Here is a 25,307-nt window from a genome sequence, read left to right on the forward strand (position 1 = left end):
CTACTGATCATGAGCCAAAAAAAATCCGGGTATAAAGAGTCTATTGGAGAATGAAAAGTAGCCTATTTTATGGATTTGTTCTCTAAAGTAGAGAGGAATTTGTGTTTAGCTCGCTTGTTGGAATCGCTCTAAAGGGATCTAGTATGATACTTAGAGATTGATGAGAAGGCCTTTGAAAAATGCACCTTGGGTACTAGTTATTGTGCCCATGATAAATGGCAGCATGCTAGGTAGTCACGCATCAAAAAAACCTTAATGATTTCTCACATGAAATGGTAAGAATTCTAGAGGTCCAACTTTAATTACTACGGACAGGGTTATTGGTTGAAAGAGCTTAGCATTGAAGGTACTAAATAAAGAATTACAACATTGCATTGTACATATTCATAATAGGCCAAAAAAGACCCGATTTATATATAAATTGTGGTAAGATATTTTTATTCTCAAAGAATAATGAGGGTGAATACTACCAGCCATTTTAAGTTCACATATGGAAAAAAAAAATAATAATAGTCCCAAAGAAGTTTAAAAAAGGCTATTATTTATAATCCCATCAGTAAATTTTTTTTAAAAAAAAAGTCATGGGCCGCACTCAAAGCCCATCAACAGAAGTTTTGGACTAGGCTTTTGCAAGCCCTTCCTGAATCAACTCTAAGTGGCCTTGCGAATTCGAACACGGTTTTCTTTCGGTGCAGTGGGGGCCACTGGTGTTTTGTCTGCTTTTGATTATTGATGCAAGTTGGGGAACTATATGTATATTTTTTTCGTTCGCATCGTTGTATTCCACTACTACGTGTTTTATAGTATTATTATACTAAGTGCTCACTGTCATCGAAGCACTCATAGAGTCAAACAGCATATTTCCATCCCTTAATCACAGATCACAGATCCTTCTGCTCTTACTTTCTCTTACCCTCAGGTTCTCAGTTCTCACAAAGACAGCATTAGCATTCATTCAATTCTCTCTAATTCAAGAAATGGCGGAAGGAGCTCTGTTCGACGTTGCTAAGGGAATCATCGGGATAGCGGGCAAACTAGCACTCCAAGAGGTTGCGCTCATCTGGGGTGTCAATGACGAGATCAACAAACTCGAGGAGACAGTTAAGACAATCAGTTCTGTGCTTAAGGATGCAGAGGCTCAGGCGAAGCAACACAACGGTGAAGCGATCAAAAATTGGCTGCAAACGCTTAAGGATGCCATGTGTGATGCAGATGACTTACTGGATGAAATCTCCACTGAGGCCTTGCGACGAGAAGTGATGACCTGTGACAAGAAGGCCAAAGAGGTACGCATCTTCTTTTCCAAATATAACCAGCTTGCATATGGTGTTAGAATGGGTCATAAGGTTAAGGAGATGAGGGAGAGGTTTGATGCGATTGCAGCAGAAAGGATTAAGTTTCACTTAGAAGAACGTTCTGAGGAGGAACAAGTCAGGCATAAGGCAAGAAGGGAGACTCATTCTCTTTCACATGCTGGAACAGTTATAGGGAGGGAGGATGATAAGGAGGCTATTATTGGATCTCTGTTGGATCCCAATGCTAAAGAGAATGTTTCGGTCCTTGCGATAGTTGGTATCGGAGGACTAGGAAAGACCACATTAGCTGGACTTGTCTTCAGTGATGAAGAACAAATCAAGAAACATTTTGAGCTAAAAGTGTGGGTGTGTGTCTCTGATAATTTTGATGTGAAGATAATTGTTGAGAAAATCTTGGAGAGTGTAACAAGAAAGAAACCAGAAAACCTTGAAATGGACACGCTAGTCACTTGTCTCCAAAACGAAATTAATGGAAAAAGATACTTGATTGTGTTGGATGATGTGTGGAACGAGGATCGTGAAAAATGGAATGAATTGCAAAAAATTTTAATGGGTGGTGCAATAGGCAGTAGAATCTTGGTAACTACACGTAGTGAACTTGTGGCAAAGATTACACAACCTATGCAACTGCATGTGTTAAAGGGTTTAGATAAACAACATGCTTGGTCTTTATTTGAGAAGATGGCGTTTGAAGAGGGGAAAGAACCGAAGAATGAAAGCTTTGTAAAAATTGCAAATGAAATTTTAAAAAAATGTGTAGGGGTTCCACTTGCAATAAGAACAATAGGAGGTCTGTTGTATTTTAAAAAATCCGAAATTGAGTGGTCATTATTTGAAAAAAATAAACTTTCAAAAATACGTCAAAACGAAAGTGATATTTTACCAACATTAATGTTGAGTTATGATCATCTTGCCTCACACTTGAAGCAATGCTTTGCTTATTGTAGTCTATTTCCAAAGGATTACATGATTGACAAGTCAAATTTGATTAATATGTGGATGGCGCAAGGTTTCATCTTGTATGAAGAAGATCAACGTCCAGAAGATGTTGGTGATGAGTATTTTCTGGATTTGCTTTGGAGATCATTCTTTCATGAGGTTGAAAAAGATGAACTTGGCAATATTTCAAAATTCAAGATACATGATCTCATGCATGATTTAGCAATACAAGTAACAGGATCAGATTGCACCACCATTAATTCAAAAGTGAAAGTCATTAAAGAGAAAACTCGTCATGTGTCATTTGGGGATACGTTGTACTCATCATCGGAGATTCCAAACTCATTATATAGAGCAAGAAGGATAAAGACATTTCTTTTGCCATGTCAACTAGATTATATACCAGAGTATTATAACATGAAATCAAATGATTCAACTTATAGTGAAATTATTGCAAGTTTTAAGTTCATACGCTTGTTGGATTTGCATAACACGGGGATTAAAACAATTCCAAGTTCTATCAAAAAGTTGAAGCATCTAAGATATCTTGATCTTTCTAGGAATGGAGACATTGAGATGCTTCCTAATTCTATTGTCAAGTTATACAATTTGCAAACACTTAAACTCTCTAAGTGTAAAAACCTTAAAGAATTGCCAAAAGATATTAACAAATTAATCAACCTCAAGTTTCTTGAGATTGATGGGTGTTCTGATTTGACTCATATGCCAAATGGACTGGGCCAATTGACTAATCTACAGACATTGTCAAGATTTGTGATGAGTAAGGGTAGGATTGATTCAGTGCCTAAGAGTAACAGTGGATTGAAGGAACTTGAGAGGCTAAATGAGCTAAAAGGAAATCTGTCAATTGTAAATCTCAAACAAATAAAAGATGCCACATTGGAGTATAAGGCTGCAAATTTGAAAGAGAAACAACGCATTGATAGGTTGCACTTAAATTGGGTAGAAGAAGACATTAATGAGACGGGTGCAAGTTATGATGACATGTCATTGGAAGCCTTGCAACCACATATAAATCTCAAAGCATTGAGTTTAGAGCGGTACGGGGGAGTGATATTTCCACATTGGCTTGTGTCCCTCACAAATCTTGTCCAATTTAAATTAGATTCATGTAAAAAATGCCAATATCTTCCACCGTTGGACCAATTTCCTTCTCTCAAAATTATCAATTTGAGCGGATTGGATTCTTTAGAGCACATATCAGATTTAGAGAGAGATAACAGTGATTCTTTGTTCTACCCATCTTTGGAGATACTCGATATTAGTGATTGCCCTAATTTAAAGGGATGGTGGCGGGGAAGGAGGGATTCTCTTCCTTCATTTCCTCGTCTTTCTAATTTAGATATTAGGGATTGCCCTCAGCTGACTTCCTTTCCTTTGTTTCCATATCTCGAAAGTTTGAGCCTAGGTAATTGTAGCTTGAAGCAGTCATTGGAGAGGATGATGATAAACAAGACTTCAGGGAATCTACCATCAATCGCTTCTTCTTCTTCTTCTACAATTGTTGCCCCTCTCTCCAAATTAAGTTACATGTGTATAGAGGAAATGGAAGAAGCTTTGCCAAAGGAGTGCCTACGAAATCTCATTTCTCTCCGTACTCTAAGTCTACACGAATGTCCTCTTCCTCAAGGCATGCGATATCTTACGGCACTTCAAGATCTGGATGTTCGTAACTCTGAGGTGGTTGATTTATCCAATGATTGGGATGAGATGGAATGGCAAGGACTTACGACCCTTCTCTCTTTGGATTTCAATCAACTTCCGAAGTTGGTCTCTCTCCCAATGGGACTTCAATATGTCAGCTCTCTACAAAATCTCCAAATTCGGGAATGTAGTAGTTTGATAGCTATACCGGAGTGGATCTGCAAACTTATATCTCTTCAATATCTTTCAATTTGGGATTGCCCTAATTTGGAATCATTGCCAGAAGGAATCGGTGCCCTTACCTCTTTGCAAACACTGGTCATTGAAGAATGTCCCATCTTACTGAAAAGATGCAAGAAGCAAATCGGGGAAGATTGGCATAAAATTTCTCACATTCCCAATTTATATCTATCTCAGCAAGAAGAGCCAGGTATATAAAAGTCACCATTTTACTCTCAACCTTCAATTAAAAAAAAAAAAAAAAAAAAAATCCAAAAGCCCAATTCTTCTTCTCCATTGTTCTCTCTCAACGTCTGTATTTCTTGGTGATTAAATTTCAGAAGAAGAACCAAATGAAGAAGCAAAGGAACCTGCTCGTCAGAATTGGGACTTAATTAAAACTTTTGGGTGCTGCAATTGTTCAACTCAGCAACTCACTCACTGGTACTATCTCCTTTCTTTTGTTTATCTGCTAATAATTTTCTCACAGATTAATTTCTTAGATTTTATTAAATTCCATCTTTGGATTTTCAACTGGGTTGATGTGGTGATGTATTTGATTTCCCATTGTGTAACAGAGTCAAAATTGGCAAAAAGTAATATTACTGGGAGAATTGAATCAGATAACCATGCCGTAGGAATCAGCTCATTGTACAGGTATACTGTTGCTTCAGTTCCATTTTATATAAAGCTTCCAATTTGCTGTTCTACAGATAATCTCATGTATCACAATTTATTATCTAAGTTAAATCACCATCGGATCATGCTTTATGATAAAATATAATTTTCAAGCATCATGGTTTTATTTTGAAAAATTGCTTGATATTTAGAAGGAAAATGTTACTATATGTTACCAAAGCAACGAACTATCTAAATTTTCCCACTTTGTTGATTTTAATATTGTTAGTTGGTTTGAGCTATAAAAAAATGAAAAAAAGAAAAACAAATCTTCCACTGACCTGTTTTATAACACCAAATATACTTTATAGAGATCAAGTGCCTATTAATTATTGTTGTTGTGATTACAGAAATATTGCAATCAAGACGGTTCCTTTTCTTTGAAGCCATTTTTTCTACGGATAGTAGCAGTAGAACCTGATGCATCATTTTAATGCGAGCGCTTTAGGCTTTCTCAAGTGAATCATCAATGGAGGTAATGTATACACAATATTCTAACCTCCCTCTCCAGTGTTCTTTGTCCTTGTTTCTGTTGTTGCTTCTTTCACATCTTCACTACGTAAGTGTATAATTTTTGTATTTTCTTTTTTTTTTAGCTCTAAATATCCAAAGATGCTTCCCCTAGTAATGTGGGAGTTGTTTCACCAGTTCGTGTAGCAAACGAGACATGCATGCATCATAGTGCTTCTTTTAAGACATTTTAGCTTTATCTTTTGAATGGGAAAGGAGAGGAAGAGGAGGAATTTAATTCCTATGAACCATAATAATATGGAACACATGATTGGAAACTACTTTGTATATCTTTTCTCACTTATTTGAAAAATGCCAGAGGAACTAGGTCAAGAGTGCATTAACCAGCTCACATCCCAGAGATTCAAATTTCTTTTGGAAGGATTTAGCTCTAGTGTGTATACAGGTTTCTCATATCCCTCCAAATTTCTCAAGTACTTATTTTATCAGTAAAGAAGTTATCAGATACTAATCTCGTTCTCTCTTAACTTTGCCCTTTGGTTTCAGGTTGATCAGTTTATCATTTATTGGCTCTATATGCAAAAACTTGAGGAGAATTGGATGCTAAAGCAAGCAAGAATTTAAGAGTGCGTATTTTTTTTCCAAACTAGCCTATACTAGGTTTACACAGAAACTAGGAGAAAATAATGGTAGCTATCTCATACCTTACCAAATTAAATCTTTCCTCATAGGTTTGGCTTCAAATTTTGAGTTTTTTATTTTTTTTTTCCTTGCAAAATGATAGGCAACAACGACAACAAAGTGTTAGTTCCAAATTTTGAGGTTAGCTAAGGATCCTCATTTCCTCTCAAAACTTTTTCCTTTTCTGCAATACTCACTTATTCACTTTTTTATTTCTCAAACTTTTGATTGATAGGTTATCATGGATGAAAGCTATGGCTTGGTGTTACTACTCAAAGTATTCCCTGCTTTTAAGGATAGCTTAAATTTTATCTTTGGATTAATTTCTTAAGGTTGCTTTGCATACCATGGAGTTATTTTAGAGATATGGCATTTGTGAAATATCACATGAATCTAGCACCTTTTTGGAATTTTTGGTCTAGTGCTCTGTCCGATAGGTTCAGGCATGCTGGTGTATTAGTATTGCTGTTGTAAACTGTCATTTTTTTGTTGTCCTGAGTTGTAACTGTCTTAGTGCTCTGTATGCTGGTTCAGACTTGCTGTTGTATTTGTGCTTCTGGTTTTCAGCTTGGTTTCAATGAAATTTCTGCCTGATTATCCAAAAATAAGATAAAATCTAGCACCTTCTATTCTCAAGAACAAGAGTTCCTAACTTGTCTAATGGCTTTTAAATTGAATACTAGACAACAACAGCTATCAGACAGAGTAGAACAAATGATTTTATATCCAATTATTTTAGTTCCAAAGTAAAATTATAAGGTCTTTACACAAATAGCACCCTTTTTCTTCATTTTTCATAAAACATTTCCAATTATGTTATATGAGTAAATTTTATTCTGGGCAGAAGTTGACTTTCAAGGTAAAGGCGTGACTGTTTACCTAAATGAGAAAGATTGATGCTTTTAAACGTGAACTTCCTATCTTTGTGGTTGTGGGATGTTGGAATTGATACCAATGCTTCTTAGACTGAACTCATTGGTATTTATCTCATTTCCTTTTTTTACCCTTTATCTGCTCTTAGGATTTTTGATCCTTAATTTATGACTTTTGCATATTAAGAAAAAAAATGTGACTTTTCCTTCATCATTTACTTCTTCTAATAAATTGCATCCTTGTATTTCAAATTGAGCTGGATGAAATGATGTATTTGATGGGCTTCAACTATTGTTTGAACTGAGTAAAATTTGGCTCAAGGTGATATCGAGGTAATATTGCAGGGAGAATTAAATCTTGCAACCATGCCACTGGAATTAGCTCATTGTATAGGAATTTTCTGGTTCAAATCCTTTTTATATGCAAGCACCCAACTTGCTGTTATATCTTCAAATCAAAATCATAATAATAATAATGACTCGCAATTTTGTCTAGTAGCTTGGTCTTATTTGAAAACACAGCTCGATTTTTTGAATCATTTGGTAAATTCCAATAAAATGGAAAATGTTCCTATGAGTTATCAAAACAGAAAAATACAATATTTTTCTCACAATCAATTTTTATATTATAGGTTGCTTTATATTATAGGTTGCTTGGGAAAGAAAAAAAAAAAAAAAAAAAAAAACTCTGGCATATGTTTCATAAAACTAATTATCAAATATTATAAAACTAGAGATCCAAAAATCTGTTAATTATTGTTGTTGCTATGACAGACTAAATAATACAATTAGCAGTATTTTTTTGTGAAGCAATCGTTTCTACGGAGATATTAGCAATAGAACTTGATGCATCATTTTAATGTTTGCGCTTCAAGCTTTGATCATGTACATTTATATCCTAATTTCTATTTCTAGAGTCCTTTTTGTTATTTCCCCCTCATTTCTTCTTTCACCCCTTTAAGACCCGATTTACTTGTAGATTGTTTGTCATTCCATATGACTTGTTGTTGTGGATCCTCATTTCCTCTCAAAAGTTTTTCCTTTTTTGCAATGTGGTTGAAAACTTATTATTTACTTTTTTATTTCTCAAATTTTGGTCTGATAGGTTATTATGGATAAAAGCTATAGCTTGGTGTTACCACTCAAAGTATTCCCTGATTTTCATGGTGAATGATTCTTGGACTTCTCGACAAGGGTTGCTTGGAGAGTTCCATTACTTAATAAAGTCAGCGTTCCTTTCATCTTTGGATCAATTTCTTTAGGTTGCTTAGCATACCGTGGAGTTATATTAGAGATATGGCACCTGTGAAATATCACATGAATCTAGCACCTTGTTGAAATTTTTTGTTTACTTCTCTGTCTGATAGGTTCAGACTTGCTGTTATATTTGTATTGCTATTGTAAAGTGTCATTCTTTTTTTTTTGATAAGTAAGAAAAGTAAAGTGTCATTCTTTTGTTGTCCTGAGTTGTTATTGTCTTAGTGCTCTGTCCGCTGGTTTAGACTTGCTTTTGTATTTGTGTTGCTGGTTTTCAGCATGGTTTCAATGAAATTTCTAAATGATTATCAACAATAAATAAAATTTAGCACCATATATTCTCAAGAACAGGAGTTCCTAACCTGTTTAATGGCTTTTAAATTGAATACTAGACAAGAGCAGCTATCAGACAGAAGAGAACAAATGATTTTATTTTCAACAATTTGAGTTCCAAAGTAAAATTATAAGGTCTTTACACAAATTGGACCCTTCATTTTTCATAAAAAATTCCAATTATGTTATAAAAGTATATTCTTTTCTGGGCAGAAATTGTCTTTCAAGGTGAAGGCGAGATTGTTTACCTAATTTAGAAAGATCAATGCTTTTAAACATGAACATCCTCTCTTTGTGGTCGTGGGATGTTGGAATGGATACCAAGGCTTATTTGACTGAACTCACTGGTATTATCACATTTCCATTTTTTTACCCTTTTGCATATTAAGACAAAATATATGTGACTTCATTGTTTTCTTCTTTCTAATAAATTGCATCTTTGCTTCTCAAATTGTGTTGATGAGATGTGTATTTGATGTGCTTCAACTATTGTTTAAACAAAGTAAAATTTGGCTCAAGGTAATATTGCAGGGAGAATTAAATCTTGCATCCATGCTGCTGGAATTAGCTCATTGCATGGGAATTTTGCTGGTTCAAATCTTTTTTACTCCCAACGTTCTAGTAAAAAAAAAATCCAAACCCAATTCTCCTCCATGCATTGTTCTCTCTAGATGTCTGTATTTTTTCTTGGTGATTAAATTTCAGGTGAAGAAGAAGCAAAGAAGCCTGCTAATAAGAATTGGGACTTAATTGAAGCTTTTGGGTGCTGCAATTGTTCAACAACTCACTCACTGGTAATATCACCTTTCTTTTTTTTTTTCCTTTTCCCCCAATATCTGCTTCATTGCCCATTGTGTAAACAGAGTCAAAATTGGCACAAGGTAATATTACTAGGAGAATTGAACTGGGTAACGATGCCAGCTCATTGTACAAGTATTTTGTTGCTTCAAATCCTTTTTATATATATAAGCTTCCAATTTTCTGTTATGTGCAGATAATGCCATTTATCACAAGTTGTTATCTAAGTTAAATCACTATGACATCATGCTTTATAATAAAATATAATTTTCAAGCATCATGGTTTTATATGTTACCGAAACATCAAACTATCTAAGTTTTATCAGTTTGTTGATTTTAATATTATTGGTTGGTTTGAGCTAAAAAAACAAGAATTCTACCACTGACCTGTTTTATAACACCAAATATACTTTATAGGGATCAAGCACCTATCCATTTTTATTATTGTCATTACAGACTAAATACTGCAGTCGAGACAAATCCTTGTTTATTTTTATAAAGCTATTTTTTCTACTGATAGTAACAGTAAAACCTGATGCATCATTTTAATGCGGGTGCTGCAGGCTTTTATCATGTACATTTATATAGCCAACTTTCTACAACAATATGCGGCTTTCTCAAGTGATTTATCAATGAAGGTAACTCACATACAATATCCTAACCTCTCTCTCAAGTGTCCTTTGTCCTTATTTCTTTTGGTTCTTCTTTCACATCTTCAATATGTGAGTGTAATTGATGATTGTTGTAATTTGTTCCTGTCCATCTACATACTAACATCAATTCTTGTTTTACTGTATTTCACATGCATCAGCACAAGACAAGAAGTGGAGAGTAAATATAGGGCCCCATGTATAGGTGATGGATTGCTTTTAATCTCAAAGTACATTGAGATACAGGGATGATTGCTTTCATTTAGTCTGCATATAGCCTCAGGACTCCTGTGAAAGGTAAGCCTACTTGTCTAAAATCGTAATGGTCTAACTACTGCTTTTGTATATTTTGGTATTTTAGATTTGCAACTTCTACTTCTCCTGTCTGAGTCTGTTTCTAGGTATAATTTTTGTATGTCCTTTATTTTTTCCCTCTAAATATCCAATGATACTTCCCCTAGTAATGCCAGAGCTGTTTCACTAGTTTGTATAGCAAACGAGATATGCTTGCTTGCATCATAGTGCTTCTTTCAAGACATTTTAGCTTTATCTATTGAATGGGAAAGGGGGAGGAAGATGAGGAATTTAATTCCTGTGAACCAAAATAATATGAAACATTAGATTGGAAACTAATTTTTGTATCTTTTATCACTTATTTGAAGAATGCAGGAGGAAATAGGTCATGAGTGCATTAACCTGCTCACATGAGTACAACTGTACTTTTATTCACTTTTAGTAAATCAGTAATTCAACACATAGTTGATTGTTTCAAATTGAAACATAAAAAAAAAAAAAATAATAATAATAAATAAAAAAAGTAAATGATGACATGTGTTATCTAGTATTGGTTCATTTGCAAAACTATTTCATATTTTTCTAGCATCTCATGAATCTCGATTAGAACGTTGTTTTCTTAAGTTGGTAATTCCTTTGTAAATCTGTAGCTTGCGTTATAATCAAATGCTAAGGATACAGCTTATGAGAAAGAATGTAGCATGAGATGTTGGTCAACTAATGCAGGTCAACAAAAGCAAATGAAGTTTTTCAAACAAATTTGTGGAATCCAAGTTCCTGTGTAGATGATGAAAATTTTTCTATGAGAGTATTGGTAGGTGAGAATCTTTATCATTTTAGAGCTGAATCAGGAAACTTGTGTTGAAGAGCTTAAGATTATTCACTTTTGAATTGGATGCAAGAAAGAAAAAAAAAAAAAAAAAAACGATTATCTTCAGGAACTGAAAATTTTGGGTTCCATGAGTAAACTATGTTTCATAGATATATTTGCAACCAGGTCTAGATTGAAATTGAATGTTAAAAGAGAGCAAAACTGAATTGATATTCACAGTACAATGCCATCATCAAAAAGTAATAACAAGGAACCTAGACTAACCCCATTTTGATCCTAGTAGCACTGAGTAACTTTTCTTATAGGTAGAGATAACTTGACCTACAAGTATAGGCTTAAAAAAACCATGGGCTGTAATATGTTTGGGCTCAAGGGCCCTAATATAACTAACACATAATACAGAAAATTAAGAATGTTATGATGAAATTACAGTACACGAACATGACACCTTGTTTTACTTTGGGTTCTTGATGCTAAATCAGGTTGACCATTCGATTGTGGAAAGTTTTGCTCAAGGTCGGAGGACGGTGATCACATTAAGGGTTTATCCAACTGAAGCAATTGATGGGAGTTCTTCCGCATGAGCTCTTGAAGCCATTCTCAAAGCTAGGGGTCATTGGTGGGGGAGTTGCTAATAGCATATCCATCTAATCCAATGGTGATAGTATAATTTTTCAAATAAAGTAGTCGCAGACCCACACGATACGTGCAAATAAATAATATTTTGTAATTATAATATAATGTATAATTCGTTCTCTAAAATTTGCTGAAAATAATTTGTTCTTCCTTAAAATTAAACAATTTCTATTCAGTCTAATTAGGAAAAAGCTAACATAAGAAACGAAATTCATACATTAGTTTCATGAATTCTGTTTGCTTTAATAGCATTTTTTATCAATTAGATAACGATAAGACCTTTTGAACCATTTTAAAATATGAAGATGATTCTAGAATATATGTCAAAAGTTGAGGACAAAATATAGAATTTAACCAGGAAAAAAAAAAAGACCTGGTTTTCTTTGAGTATTTAAGTACTTGATCTCAAATATGTTACTTATAAACGTGACATTGTCCTTGTATACAGTCTGAAAATTCTAGTTTTAACTTTATGCCAGCAAAATACATTAATAGAATGCCACACGTTTTTTAAGAGTAAGAAGTACAAGACATGTTATTGTGTCTAGTTGAAATTCGAAAAAGAATTGGAATGTGATATGTTCTAGAATGTAGCTTTAAACAGAGTAGTTCCTGAATAAAAAGCTATAATGATTAATGGTTATGAACATATACCATTTGATTGTAGTACACAATTATGTTATCTGAGATTGTCTAATAAAGGACAGTGGCAACTACATAAGATCATCAATAACTAAAGCTTTGTGACTCTTCATTATTTTGACAATGTAGACCCTTTGTCGGAACAAAGAAGCAGCAGTGTATATTTGCCTAGGGACGAGGCATTCTCAGAGGTGAAGCAGTTGACATTTTCAGCAAAGACCCTAAAATCAGTGATGCATGCACTGCTGCCTCAGCTTGAGATCACTTCTTGACCCCCACTTGGGATTTCCACACTTCACTGCCATAGATTCACTATTTTGTGAAGGATTCACATTGCCTAAGCCTACAAATGACGGCTTCTTTCAGTCAATACTACAAAGGCTTGTGAAGGCTATAACTGATACTCGAGAATCTTTTGCTCTTTGAGACCCCTGCATTCATTGATAGTATGCATCTCATTCTCTTTGTATGACTTTCACTCTCTCTATCTTTGTATTTGTCTGGCTCTCATTTGTATACATGAATCTTCTTTTGCAGGAGATAAATTTGCTTGGTTCAGGGATGAAGAATTTTCTAGGCAAACTCTAGTTGGTCTTAACCCATATAGCATACAACTAGTTACGGTATGCATTTTTCATGGACTTATACAAAGAAGAATTTAAATAATAATAAAAAATTTATTTCCCAATGTCCATCTATGTGTATACACTTAGTGAAGGTACTTCACTACATAGGCAGTTCATGCTAAACACTAGTTTCATCTTCATGATTTGAATTTTTGTTAGAGAGAGAGAAAGCAATAGTCATAATTAATGCGGGATACATGCAGTATATACATGCAGTATATAACACTAGGCTAACCTTAGGGCTGTAGTACTTGTGTGACAATGATTAGTTTGCTTGCAGTAAAAGTACATAGGTACATTACATAGACCTCAAATGAGTTCAGGTCTCTTGAGCCATAATATTTTTAACATTCAGAACAAAAGAAATATGTTTGATTTGCAAATTTACTATATATCAAATGGCTAAATATCTGAGTTATTCAGTGGAAAAATTTATTTATAATCTTAAATGGCATTAAAATTTGTGAGTTATGTCATGCGGGATTGGCCCATGAAGAGTAAGCTCGATCCTAAGATCTATGGACCGCCTGAAACTTTGATTGCAACAGAACTAGTGGAACGAGAGATCAGAGGCATTATGACTGTCAATGAGGTTACATATGTACACATAATTAGATGTCAATCTCCCTATGTTCCTTTCCTTTTGATGCTAATACTCCACTCAAAGAGTGCCTATAAATTTGCCTCTCTTTGTACAGTTACAATTGCTACTTGACCGAATAGTTATTTTCAACATTTGCATCTCATTTAAACATATTTAATCTAAATATGCTTTCTATCAAATGCTAAGTGTGCAGATAGGTATACATGTAATAAAAACTAAAAGATAAAATTTTTATTACATGGGAAATCTTGAGAAGCAAAAAGTGCTCCCATCATTGCATAGCATGTTTTACCTGAAATTTCCAATGATTATCTAACTGTATCATCTTGCACTTACCTCTCTTCATAGGCAATCCACCTAAATGGTTGACGAATGAGTCCTCTAATTTCCATGGTTGCAGGCCTTGAAAAGTAAGATGCTATTTGTGTTGGATTATCATGATCTATTACTACCTTATGTGAACAAAGTAAGAGAGGTAGAAGGGACTACATTGTATGGTTCAAGGGCATTGTTCTTCCTTACTAAGGATGGCACACCAAGGCCTGTTGCCATTGAACTCACCCGGCCTCCAACTGGTGACAAACCCCAATGGAAGCAGGTTTTTACCCCAACGTGGGATGCCACAGGTTGCTGGCTGTGGAGGCTGGCTAAAGCTCATGTTTGTGCTCATGACCTTGGTTATCACCAGCTTGTCATTCACTGGTGAGCACTATGCAAACATGAACTCAAATCACGATAAATTGGCATTGCAATCAACTTCTTTAGTGACTGATTTTGGACAACCCTGAAACTATGGTTAAAGAATTCCCCTTGATATCATGCTAGTTGTCTACTTGGGCTCAGACAAATCACAATTGTTATCATTGATTTTTGGGATTCTTTCTTTGTACTTTTGTAGGCTGAGGACTCACTGCTGTACAGAGCCATACATAATTGCAGCTAACAGACAATTAAGTGCAATGCATCCAATTTACAGACTTTTACATCCTCATTTCAGATACACAATGGAAATCAATGCTCTTGCCAGAGAGAGCCTCATTAATGCAGGTGGGATAATTGAAAGTGCATTCTCGCCGGCTAAATACTCCATTGAACTCAGTTTTGCTACTTACAACCAGCTCTGGTGGTTTGACATGGAAGCTTTGCCAGCAGATTTGATTAGAAGGTATTGCAGATGATCAAAATAATATGAGATTGTTCTAGTTTTATTCATGGTTCCTATAAGGCATAATCAGATGAAAAGTTATCTGTGGTTATACTTAGGTTGCTACTTTTTCACTCAGCAGTTTCTCAACTTCTTGATACTAATGAACTGTCAAGCTTGCAAATTACTTTGCATAACACCCTTAATGAAATTTCAAAATAGTATTGTTGATCAACTTTCAGGGGAATGTTGCCCCTGACTAGAATGGTGAAAAATAATACATGTGATCGGTAATGACTAGACTGTTGAAGTTCCATGGCTGATCCCAAAATTTGGGGACTAAGGCTTGGTTTTGCTGTCTTTTCAGGGGAATGGCAGTTAAGGATCCAATAGCTGAGCATGGCCTGAGGTTAACCTTCGAAGACTACCCTTTTGCCAATGATGGTCTAATCCTTTGGGATGCCATTAAGCAATGGGTAAGTGATTGTGTGAACCACTACTACACTGAACCATCTCTTGTCCAGTCTGATGGGGAGCTTCAAGCTTGGTTGGACAGAAGTTAGAACAAAAGGCCATGCAGACAAGAAGGATGAGCCATGGTGGCCAGTCCTGGAAACTCCAGAAAATCTAATTCATATATTAACAACCATAATCTGGGTAAATGCTGGACACCATGCAGCTTGTGAACTTTGGGTGGTATATGTTTGCTGGTTACTTCCCTAACCGGCATACTATAGCTCGAACCAACATGCCAACTGAGAATCCATCTGATGAAGAATTCAAGAACTTTTTGAAAAAACCAGAAGTTGAACTGTTGAAATGCTTCCCTTCACAGATTCAAGCAACCAAGGTGATGGCTGTTTTGGATGTTCTATCAAATCACTCACCATATGAGGAGTTATCTTGGTGAGAATATGGAACCATCTTGGGAAGAAAATCCTGTCATAAAAGCTGCATTTGAACAGTTTAGTGGCAGACTGAAGGAGCTTGAGGGAATCATTGATGAGAGGAACACCAATTTGAAACGGAAGAATAGAGTTGGAGCTGGAGTTGTACCATATGAGCTCTTGAAGCCATTCTCAAAGCCAAGGGTCACTGGTAGGGGAGTTCCTAATAGCATATCCATCTAATGCGATGGTAGTAGCATCAGTTTTTGTGTAAATAAAATTGGGTACATGTACTGAGGAATTTCACAACTCTTCCATCCCATGTGATTTTCTTGGTCTTGGATAAGATGGTTAAAACTTAAAATGCTATTAGTTCAATTCCAATCAGATCTAATTTTTGGTCACCACAATAATTGTAGTCAAAACCACAATAAGCTGAGGAATCAACTTTGAGGTGCATTTTGATGAACTGGGGATTGAAGATTAAAAGACTACATGACTTGCACACACATCTTAATTGAGATCGGACTTTAGGTAGTATCAGGAGCATCTTGGTGATAATATCGCGATTCGTAAAGAAGCTTTGATGTTGACGTCTCATAGATCGGCGGTGAGATTGATGGAGCCGGTGATGAGTTGTGGAGGGGGAGAGAAGAACCAAGAGGTGGAGGGTGAGTGAGTGACTGGCTGAGTGCCTGAGAGTGAGAGAGATGGGGAACAAGCAAGTGTAAAATGTGCACATTTATGGAACAGGTAAAGAGAAGGAACAGGCCTAGAGAAGTCACTAAGTGGAGCCCACTACGGAACTTGAGTCAACCCATTACAATCCACAATTTGCATCCAATGGGTCAGGGTCTTAGAGAATATTAAAACAAAGGCCGGAACAGATACTATCATTATGGCTTGAACAATTAGACATCCAACCAGCAACTGCCAACCCAATTCAGCTTAACATATTTTTCTCTTACAAATAATAGCATTTCCTCAATTGGCCCAAAGAAGTCTTTTTTAATTGTGCGTTAGCGTTTGACATTGGCTTAAAAAGTCAGTTTTTTTAATTTTTAATTTTGTATTTACTTTATTTTTACTACTATTCATAAGTCCCATTGTACTTTTTAGCACTATTCATAGGTCACACTGTACTATTTCAGCTATCTTTTAGTTTTATCTACAGTAAAAAGTTTTCAATTTTAACTAAATAGGCTGTTCCAGACAACCACTAAGTTCACATCCAAATATAAGTATTACTAAAATAAGAATCCAACGTGCTTGCAATCAGGCCAGCCAACAGGCATGAGCAAAATTTGATGGATACCAGGCCCTAGGCCCATTTGCTGCCTATGCATATTCCTAACCATCATTTTCAAGACTTCAACCAATAGAATTAGTAATCTTGTCATTGCTGAACAAATATCGGAAACAAATAACTTTAAGCTGAAAAATAAGTAATAGATCAACTTTCACTTTGAATTGATAAAATTCACTTACAATGACATTCTGGAAATAGTCTTGCAATTCAAGCATCAAAGATGTATTCTTAAAAAACTTTAGAATTATTTTTAGAATACATATATAGAGAGAATTTTAGCACAAGCTGGCACAAAGAACTTTAAGCCAAAGCTAGTTTTGTCTTCTAAAATGCTCAGAATGCCCCTTTAGGCAAGCTTGGATTCACATTATAGATATCTTTTTGTTTAAAATTGTGACTAAACTTTTGCAAGGATTTCTTGAATGATTAAGCATTTCCAGAAATTTCTTGAATAATTGAGCTTTTGTAATTGACTTTCTGAACTCAAATAATCATATATATGTAACTAACATAATCACATTAAATGATGGAAATTCAAACATTTATGAAATATGAAATATCGTAGCAATTATATATGTAACTAACAAATTTGTAAATATATATATATATATATATATATATTATATATATATTCTCTCTGGATGTTGCGACCCTCTCTTGCAGTCGATCATAGAATATTGAAGTTGTTTGTCGAATTTGACTGGTGCAATTTAGTTTGAAATCATTAAGGCTGAGATGTCAATGTATACTTCTTTATGATGTAATGTTTTTTTCTAAATTTTTTTAAATTGTTTTTTAAAGGTTCCTTCTCAGGTGATTTTTCATTTTTCTAAATGTAAATTTAATTTTTCAATAAATCTCTACCAATTCGGAGTTTCTAACAATATCATTCAATCTGCCACCTTTACTAAGCTCACAGTTTAGTGATCCACAAATGAAATTCATATACAAACTGAAACTGAAACATAATGGTAATACCCCTTTTTTGTTTTAAAATTAAATATTCTTGAGAAGTTCTGAAAATTTTGGTATGTTAATGAACCTACACTTCAAATTATCTTGAGTTTCTTTAGTTTATGAATTTCATGGTTGATGTTTTTTTTTTTCCTATTACAGGATGGTTTTTGCTTTGTATGTCTTTGGAATAATCCTGGATGAAGTAAGGACTTTGAATTTCCTCTTCAATTTGTATGATTTCTTCTTAATATGTTGGTTTACTTGCTGCTATTTATTAATTTATATAAGAAGACGTAATTTATGCCTTACAGTTACGAATATCAATCTAATTTTTATACATGGTTTTATGCCTAACTTTGGAGGAAATAGATTCTCAACAAAAAAAAAAAAAAAAAAAAAAAAAAAAAAAAAAAAAAAAAAAAAAACTTTGGAGGAAATATATCATGTTTCGGGTGTATGCTTTCTCCCTCTCACAAGCTGGTGGGACCCATTAATTGTGGTGGGATGGGTCCCACCAGCTGTGAGAGAGGAGAAACATACACCCGAAATAGAGTGTATTTTCTCCTAGCTTTGGGATAGCTTTGAACATTTCAGGAATTGCAAGAAGACAACAGCCCAGATTTTGTGGTTGAGGTTATCTATTTCTAAATCTCTATGAGTATTTGTTATCTATGTGGTTGATTTTAACAAAAGTAAGTTTATTGATTAGTTTTTTGTTTGTGGATAAAAGGAAATATCTCACTAATAGGTTAAATGTTAACTAATTTCTTTTTCACTTAGTGTTAAGAGCAGAAAATTGTGAATTTTAAACTGGTAGGGCCCCATATTCATCAGTTCAAGTGTAGCAATGCCAGACTGCCAAGCATTTACCAGTTTTCTCCCTTATTCACTACTACTTTTTGCTGCATCATATTGGTAATATGGTTCTAGGAAGAATCTGAAACTGGACATAAAAACATGGTTTTGTGTCTACTCTAAGTAAACTTTGACATCTCAGCTTTAAATTTTAAACCTTTTTAAATTTATTTATTTATTTATTCACTTTGGTTTCTCTACAGTTGATCTAAGAAGGGTTAAGGAGGAAAAAAACACAAAGCTCAAACTTTCATTTTGAAAACACCGCATTTCAAAATATACATCATTTGGTAATGATTTTCAATGCAGCAAGCACCATGGCTGTGGAATGTTTAAAAGTTGAAATTTGCAATGACAATGCCATGACATTATAGGTCACAAAATCAACTCAAGGTGTCTAATAATGAAATTCACCAGAGCTGACAGGCTTACGCCCCACTGATCCTTCCTCCATGGTTTTTCTGTAAGTCATTAATTTTCCTTTCCAAACCGATTATCTTGTCCGCAAGCAGCTTCTTCTCTTTCTTACACTCCTCTAACTGCTCTTTGTACTTTAACATTTCAGAGTTAGTTGAATCAATCTTTTGGAAATAATTGGTTTTGTAATTTTCTTCTCTCATCCAGCTCATGGCTCTTTTTCTGAAGCTCCGGTTGGAGTTTACTAGCATTATGTTCAAAACATTCCAATTTGGCCATAAGTAATTCCTTCCGCTTTTTTATTCTCTCTCAATAGCTGTAGATTATCTGAAATTTCCAAGGCAAGCCAATCAATCTTTTTGACTAAATTTTCTCTACTACTTTTTGTCTCTTTCTTCTAAGCTCATCTTCGAGCTCATCAACTTTTTCCACAAGGCATTGACGTGACCATGTATCTCTCCAACAGGATGCAGATTTGGACCAGCTAATGTGGCAGATTTTACATTGGAGGGAAAATTTGATGCAATGGGGACACTAGAAGTAGGAGAGTCAGAGCTTGAGGCTTGAACTTAAGTTGGATCCTTTCTTATCCTCTATGCTCCCACTAAAACGGATGTTTTTCACTTCAGAAGTATCTGAAAGTTTGTTTCCAAATTCTACATTACCAGGCAATAGACAAAAGTTAAGAAGCAATGAAAGCATTTGATATAATTTGTACGCAACATCTATATTGATACCATGATAAACTACTGGTCTAGAACACCTCATATCAAATGATAAACTGCCACTTGTCCAAAAATTGAAGCCGTTACGTAGAATGAATTTAATCATTTTACTATTATTGTAAAATAGGCAATTATGAATCTAAGCTGAACCGACCAAATTAGTCTAAGCTGAATTAATTAATCACAAATTAACAAAATCAGTAGATTCAAACAAATCAGGAACTTGTGAAGTGACAGCCTAGTACATAATCCACTTTTAAACCAGACTGTAAGTGCCAAAAGATCATCAAAAACTTCACCAAACTTATTGCAACTAATGATTTACAATTATAGAAATTAAAAAAAAAAAAAAGTTTTAGACCTCTATTCATTCTAAATGCTCTAATACCAAGTGAAAATCCTGGTTTAGATCCCTATGTTCATTATTCAGAGGAATTATTATTAATTTGCCTCAATTAAGTAATCCACAAGATTATTATATTGTCACCACAGTTCATCAATCACCAAATGATAATGAAACCGAACATAAAAGAAAAGGCAATAGAGACTTACCAGGTGAAGTTATTGAATCCCTTCCTTCTTCTACCTCACTGCTCTCACGTCCATGATTTATAATCAATTCATTAATTTTCAATTTTAAACCAATTATTTTGTCCACAACCAGGTTCTTCTCTTTCCCATTCTTCTTCAACTGTTGTTTGTTCTTTGATATTTTAGTGTTATCCCAATCAATTGTTGCCGTAATCGGGCTCCTAATTTTCTTCCTTCCTCAACCTCACGAATCTTTTTCTCAAGAACCTCTCGGAGTCCATGAGCTTTATTTTTGGAATGTTCTGATGCAACCGTAAGTAATTTCTTATCTTTTTTATTATCTTCTAATAGCTTGTAAGCATCTGAAATATTGAGTTAAGCCTTTCACAATAATACAGCATTGGAATTTGGCTACAAGTTCAGATGCAGAGGCCATGCAAATATAACATAAAATGATTGATTAGGTCTCAATGAACGACAGATAACTTTAAACAGGCAAGTAGCTCAAATAAAATTCCATAATAGTTCTCTCCACAGGAGATATTCCAGAGAAAATCCAAAGCCAAACAAAAATATCTTGGAAACAAGAAATATGTGGCCAACATTGGAGCATCCTAACTATGACCTAGGGAAGTAGGCTAGTTCAATCTTCTTCCTCAATGACCTTGGTACCCAATCCCTTTAAGCCCTCTGGAGGGATCTCTGCAACAGTGACTAGTGAGAAAAACTCCTCCTAGCATCTTCTTCATCATTTCTCTTATGCGCATAAACTCTCCTTGGCCCACTCCGAATCCCACGACTCGAGACATGCTTGTTAAGCTTAACATCCACCCTGACAATAGTTGTTCCCAAAGCCTTTTGGGTAAACTTCCTGATTTCCTTTATGACCTTTGGAGCCCTCTTCTTGAAAGTGCTGCACATGGGATTGGAAAATGGAACGGTTACTTAGCAGCGTCCAAACAACAATGCATTAGCTAACTGGGATACATAAAAAAATCAAGAACAAATATAGCCTTGTAGAGTGCATATTTTATAAGATTAGTAATAAGGAGAGAGAGCAGTAAGTAGATGGTAAAAACATAAACAATTTTAAGAAACAGATAAAGCCTTGTAGAGTAGCATCTTTTATAAGATTAGAGTTTCTCGGTGGAACTTATAGATCTTAACTTTCAGCCACACAGGGCAGCTGGCTATCTACATGAGTACTAAAATGACATCCAACTCTTGGGAATGTGTATACTCGAGAGAAAAGTTAGGATTTCAACAACTGCAAAGTCATACTAAAGCACTGAATATATTGCTTACCATTGTAACCCCAAATAAATAGAAAAACCATACATGACTCCAAGAAGTCCTCTGTTAAAGACATAGAAGTATATACTAGTTCCATTCGTCACCCAATACTTATAAAATTATATATCCATACATATAGATAAAAGCTAGAGATTGAACTGACAGGAGGCTCTAGCCTCTCCAGAGAATTCAGAAGACATGAATGAATACTAGAAGAAAACAAGGGCAGGAAATAATGTCATTAAAAGTAGGGAATTTTCACAACATGATCCCAGTTCATTAAAACTCCTCAGAGCAAAAGCCAATGACCTAGGAAGTATAAACACTTCACTTAGTGTGCTGTACTTGTATCATACATGTGTCATACCGGTGTTGTATAGTGAAATAGAGGCTCCCACTTGACAACATGAGAAATGTATAATTTGTTTTGTTAGGTAAAAAATCCCTTATAATGGTAACCGCATTAATTCATTTGAGGGATAAATATTTATTAAAAGGGATAGTACCAAATCCTAAGCAAAAATCACATATACTTTTCTATATACTAGGAACGTTATCAATTTATCTTATCATATCTCAAATCAAATTCTTAACAAGCCAAAAAAAAGAAATTAGGATCCTCTCCATTTTAAGTGAAATGTACTATTGAATCATAATTTAAATGTGGCACTAGATAGACACCTTTAAATTTGTAATATTTAATAAAACCACGAAATAGAATCACCTCAAACGGAGAGAATCCTAAAACGAAAAGAACATAGCATCCATAATGTCTCAAATGAAGTGAATCAATTTTACTAAAATACATGTGGAAAGATTTCAGCTTTCAGTGTTTCATTTTGTTGTGTTGTGCTCTATGTATGTTGTTTTTAACAACCAATGGACACTAGAATTCTAAATTGATATTATATTATTTCAGGATACTAGATCAGGTGCAACTTTGACAGCTAAAATATCATTTTGTTCTAAAGTTAAAAAGTATCACATAGTATTCACACATATATTTTACCTGATTAAGCCCATCGTTGCAGTCAAGTGAATAAAGGCTTTCCACATATGTAGTTGCCTCCATTATTGTCTTGGGATCATATCGTGTTTTTCTATAGGCCTTTTTTTTCAAATTGACGACTATCAATTTGAAAATATATTCTGAATTCTTTCCAACTTGCTTCTCCCGCAATAAAAATTTTTCACCATTCTTTGACACGCATATAGGCCTCGGACAAGTGCCCCTATATGGAATGGTTGCCAATCTAGTCCAAGACTCCTTCATCACCCATAGCTGAATACATAAAGCATTGCGTGATTCACCTGTGCACACAGATAGACACAGGTGTTCTCCAAAAGTCCCTAACTCCCATGTCTCTGATGTATCGTAATAAGAAACAGATTCTGGCCATGGCAGCTCATGAAATATCTCATCCGCTAAATCAAAATAAATGATTGGCGGCTTCCAAAAACATTTATAACTCCAATAAATTGCCCCATTGCAGTATATAGTCTTTTCGATATTTTGAATGCTGCTGCCGATAAAAAAATTATTGTCCATATCCACCAGAATTGTCTTCCAAGTAAAGGTCTTGAGTGAAAAGATCTCGATCTTGAACATATGAATATCGATATCGTAGGGCCTTAATATCTTGTAATCATCAGTGGAATAATCATAGCCAAAGCCAAAACCGCCAAACCAACAAGAATATGAATCAGGTGTTGATGTTGGACTTGGTATGTTTTTGTAACTTTTGGTAGATGGGTTCCAAACCAAATATTGGGCTGTCCATTTGTCCACATTATGTAATTCAATACATACCAAGCTATTGCAAGAAGCCAAGTTTGTCTCAACATGTTTTTCACCTCACAATGGAAAACCAGGAAAATCAACATCAACAGGTTGACCATGAATACCACGGCTTTGAAACAGTGCTTCACAACCTGCTGATAGAACACAATTGTCAGTCAAAACAAGGACGTTCATGCGGTTGGGGTTTTGAGATGCTCTCTGAGAGTGGGATTTAGCAAATCGGTGACTACTGATCAAAGTGTGCCATGCTTTGGATACGCACTTGAATCGCATTAGAGACTTCACTGGTAGTCTTGAAAGAATTTTCTCAACGAGTTCATTTGGTACGGTAAAGCTTCGCCGCCGCTGTGCCTTGCAAATTCGCATAGTTCAGTTCAGGTCCTTGGCTCTCTATAATCGATATATAAGAAAGAATGGTTAAAGAGTTAGATATTAAACCCTGTAATTAGGAATGTAACATATTAAAATTTATAGTTTCAAAAGTACTATAACGTGTTTTATATGTATTGCTATTTCTAGATAGAAAATGTTGAATTGCAAAGGAACTGAATGAGCACAGAGTCATTTTACTTCTTTGTATAATTTATTTTTTGTCAGTCGTTAGGCTACTTTGTCCATTATTTGTTCATGTAGTGGTATGTGAGATCATGTGGGGGTAGTATACGTGCTTATGAATTTCAATTGGAGATCAAAATGAGATGGTGTAAGGGTTGGAAAGTAGGTGTGGAAACTAATGGCAGGATATTAAAAAAAAAAAAAAAAAAAAAAAAAAACAACTGTGACATAAAAATAAGTTGTGAATGATTCTTTGCTTTTTAACAACGAAAACCGCAGGAAACGAAGCCAGCAACAGAACGAAGCTGAAATATATATATATATATATATATATGTATGTATGTATGTATCAGAATCAGAGACAGAGAAAGAAAAGAGAAGAGAAGAATCATACCGAGAGAAACGTGGAGGCCGGCGTGTGAGTGATGGAGGAGTGCGGAGGCTGGCGTGTGAGTGTGAATGTGGGGTAGGTAGGGTTTCTTTTTTTCAATTAGTTTATATGTTTAACTTTTTTTTTTTTTTTTTGAAACCTATATGTTTAACTTAATTAGTTTAATGTATGTTGGTTAATCTAATGGGTTAATGGGTTATGATTTTTAAATAGCCGGAGGCCCAATGATTATAAAATAAAAATAAATAAATAAAGAAAAGGTTCAATGTTTGCATTGCAAGGCCCAAGACGTGTTTGTGATTGGGAGTGTGCGTTTGTGTTTTTTGTTTGAACTTTCATTTTGTTGTTGGATTTTTTTTTTTTTTTTTTGGTTAATACGTGAATTTTATTAAGAAGAAGATAATAACATAGCATCATGAATCACAAGCAACTCACCTTGTACCATGGAAAAGCAAGCGGAACCCAACGATTGTCTGTGGCGTCCTTAAATTGAGTGGGCCTAAAGTGGGCATCTTGATACTCCATGGGCAGAAAGCAAACCTTTGCCAATATTTCATGTGAGGATTGGCGAGTGGCACCTAGTCTTGTTTTGTTTCAGCTAAACCAGATACCCCATGTTGTAGTAACAGTGAGTTCAAGAAGCCCAATACCCATGTATTGTGTGAAGGTCAAGTGCCAAAGAAATTCCATGAAGTCCCTGTAGCTGATGCCCTCTTTTATCAAAAGGTATGGCAGAGAGTCTCCAAGTGTCTTTTGCCACGGTGTAGTCCTAGAAAAGGTGTCTTGTTGTCTCTGGAGCAAGGCCACATGCTTCATAGGTGGGATAATCAAGGACAAGTCAGAGGCAGAGGTTGGCTTTTTATAGGGAGGATATTTCGGCAAGCTCTCCAAGTAAACATCTTGATTTTGTTTCGGATGTGTAGGTTCCA

General features: G+C 35.0%; 1 protein-coding gene, 1 long non-coding RNA gene and 1 pseudogene across 3 annotated transcripts in view; 2 read left to right on the forward strand and 1 right to left on the reverse strand.

The window, feature by feature from the left end:
* Positions 1–16,449, forward strand: part of LOC115986808 — a 35,381-nt pseudogene extending 18,932 nt beyond the window's left edge. Inside the window, exons 4-7 of the transcript XR_004090894.1 lie at positions 12,821–12,906; positions 13,914–14,215; positions 14,412–14,678; positions 15,025–16,449. The product of XR_004090894.1 is annotated as a linoleate 13S-lipoxygenase 2-1, chloroplastic-like (transcript). The remainder of the gene's footprint in view (positions 1–12,820; positions 12,907–13,913; positions 14,216–14,411; positions 14,679–15,024) is intronic.
* Positions 16,450–18,812: 2,363 nt separating this feature from the next.
* Positions 18,813–19,793, forward strand: LOC115986811. Its single transcript, XR_004090895.1, has 3 exons — positions 18,813–19,128; positions 19,290–19,363; positions 19,549–19,793. It is a non-coding gene; the product is annotated as an uncharacterized LOC115986811 (long non-coding RNA).
* A 1,036-nt stretch (positions 19,794–20,829) lies between these two features.
* LOC115986809 lies at positions 20,830–23,487 on the reverse strand. The gene is made up of 2 exons (XM_031110138.1): positions 22,641–23,487; positions 20,830–21,251 (listed from the first exon to the last, which is right to left on the reverse strand). Exons 1-2 carry the CDS (start codon positions 23,238–23,240, stop codon positions 21,159–21,161), a joined length of 693 nt encoding a protein of 230 aa, XP_030965998.1. The 5' UTR covers positions 23,241–23,487; the 3' UTR covers positions 20,830–21,158.
* Positions 23,488–25,307: the final 1,820 nt, after the last annotated feature.

The sequence above is a fragment of the Quercus lobata genome, chromosome 4 (assembly GCF_001633185.2).
Source record: "Quercus lobata isolate SW786 chromosome 4, ValleyOak3.0 Primary Assembly, whole genome shotgun sequence".
In the NCBI taxonomy this organism is placed as follows: Eukaryota; Viridiplantae; Streptophyta; class Magnoliopsida; order Fagales; family Fagaceae; genus Quercus; species Quercus lobata.

Coding starts and splice junctions, on each gene's coding strand:
- LOC115986809 (XM_031110138.1), bottom strand. CDS start 23,240: ATGTTCAAGATCGAGATCTTTTCACTCAAGACCTTTACTTGGAAGACA. Junction 21,252..22,640: donor GCAACGATGGGCTTAATCAG/GTAAAATATATG, acceptor TCCCATGTGCAG/CACTTTCAAGAAGAGGGCTC.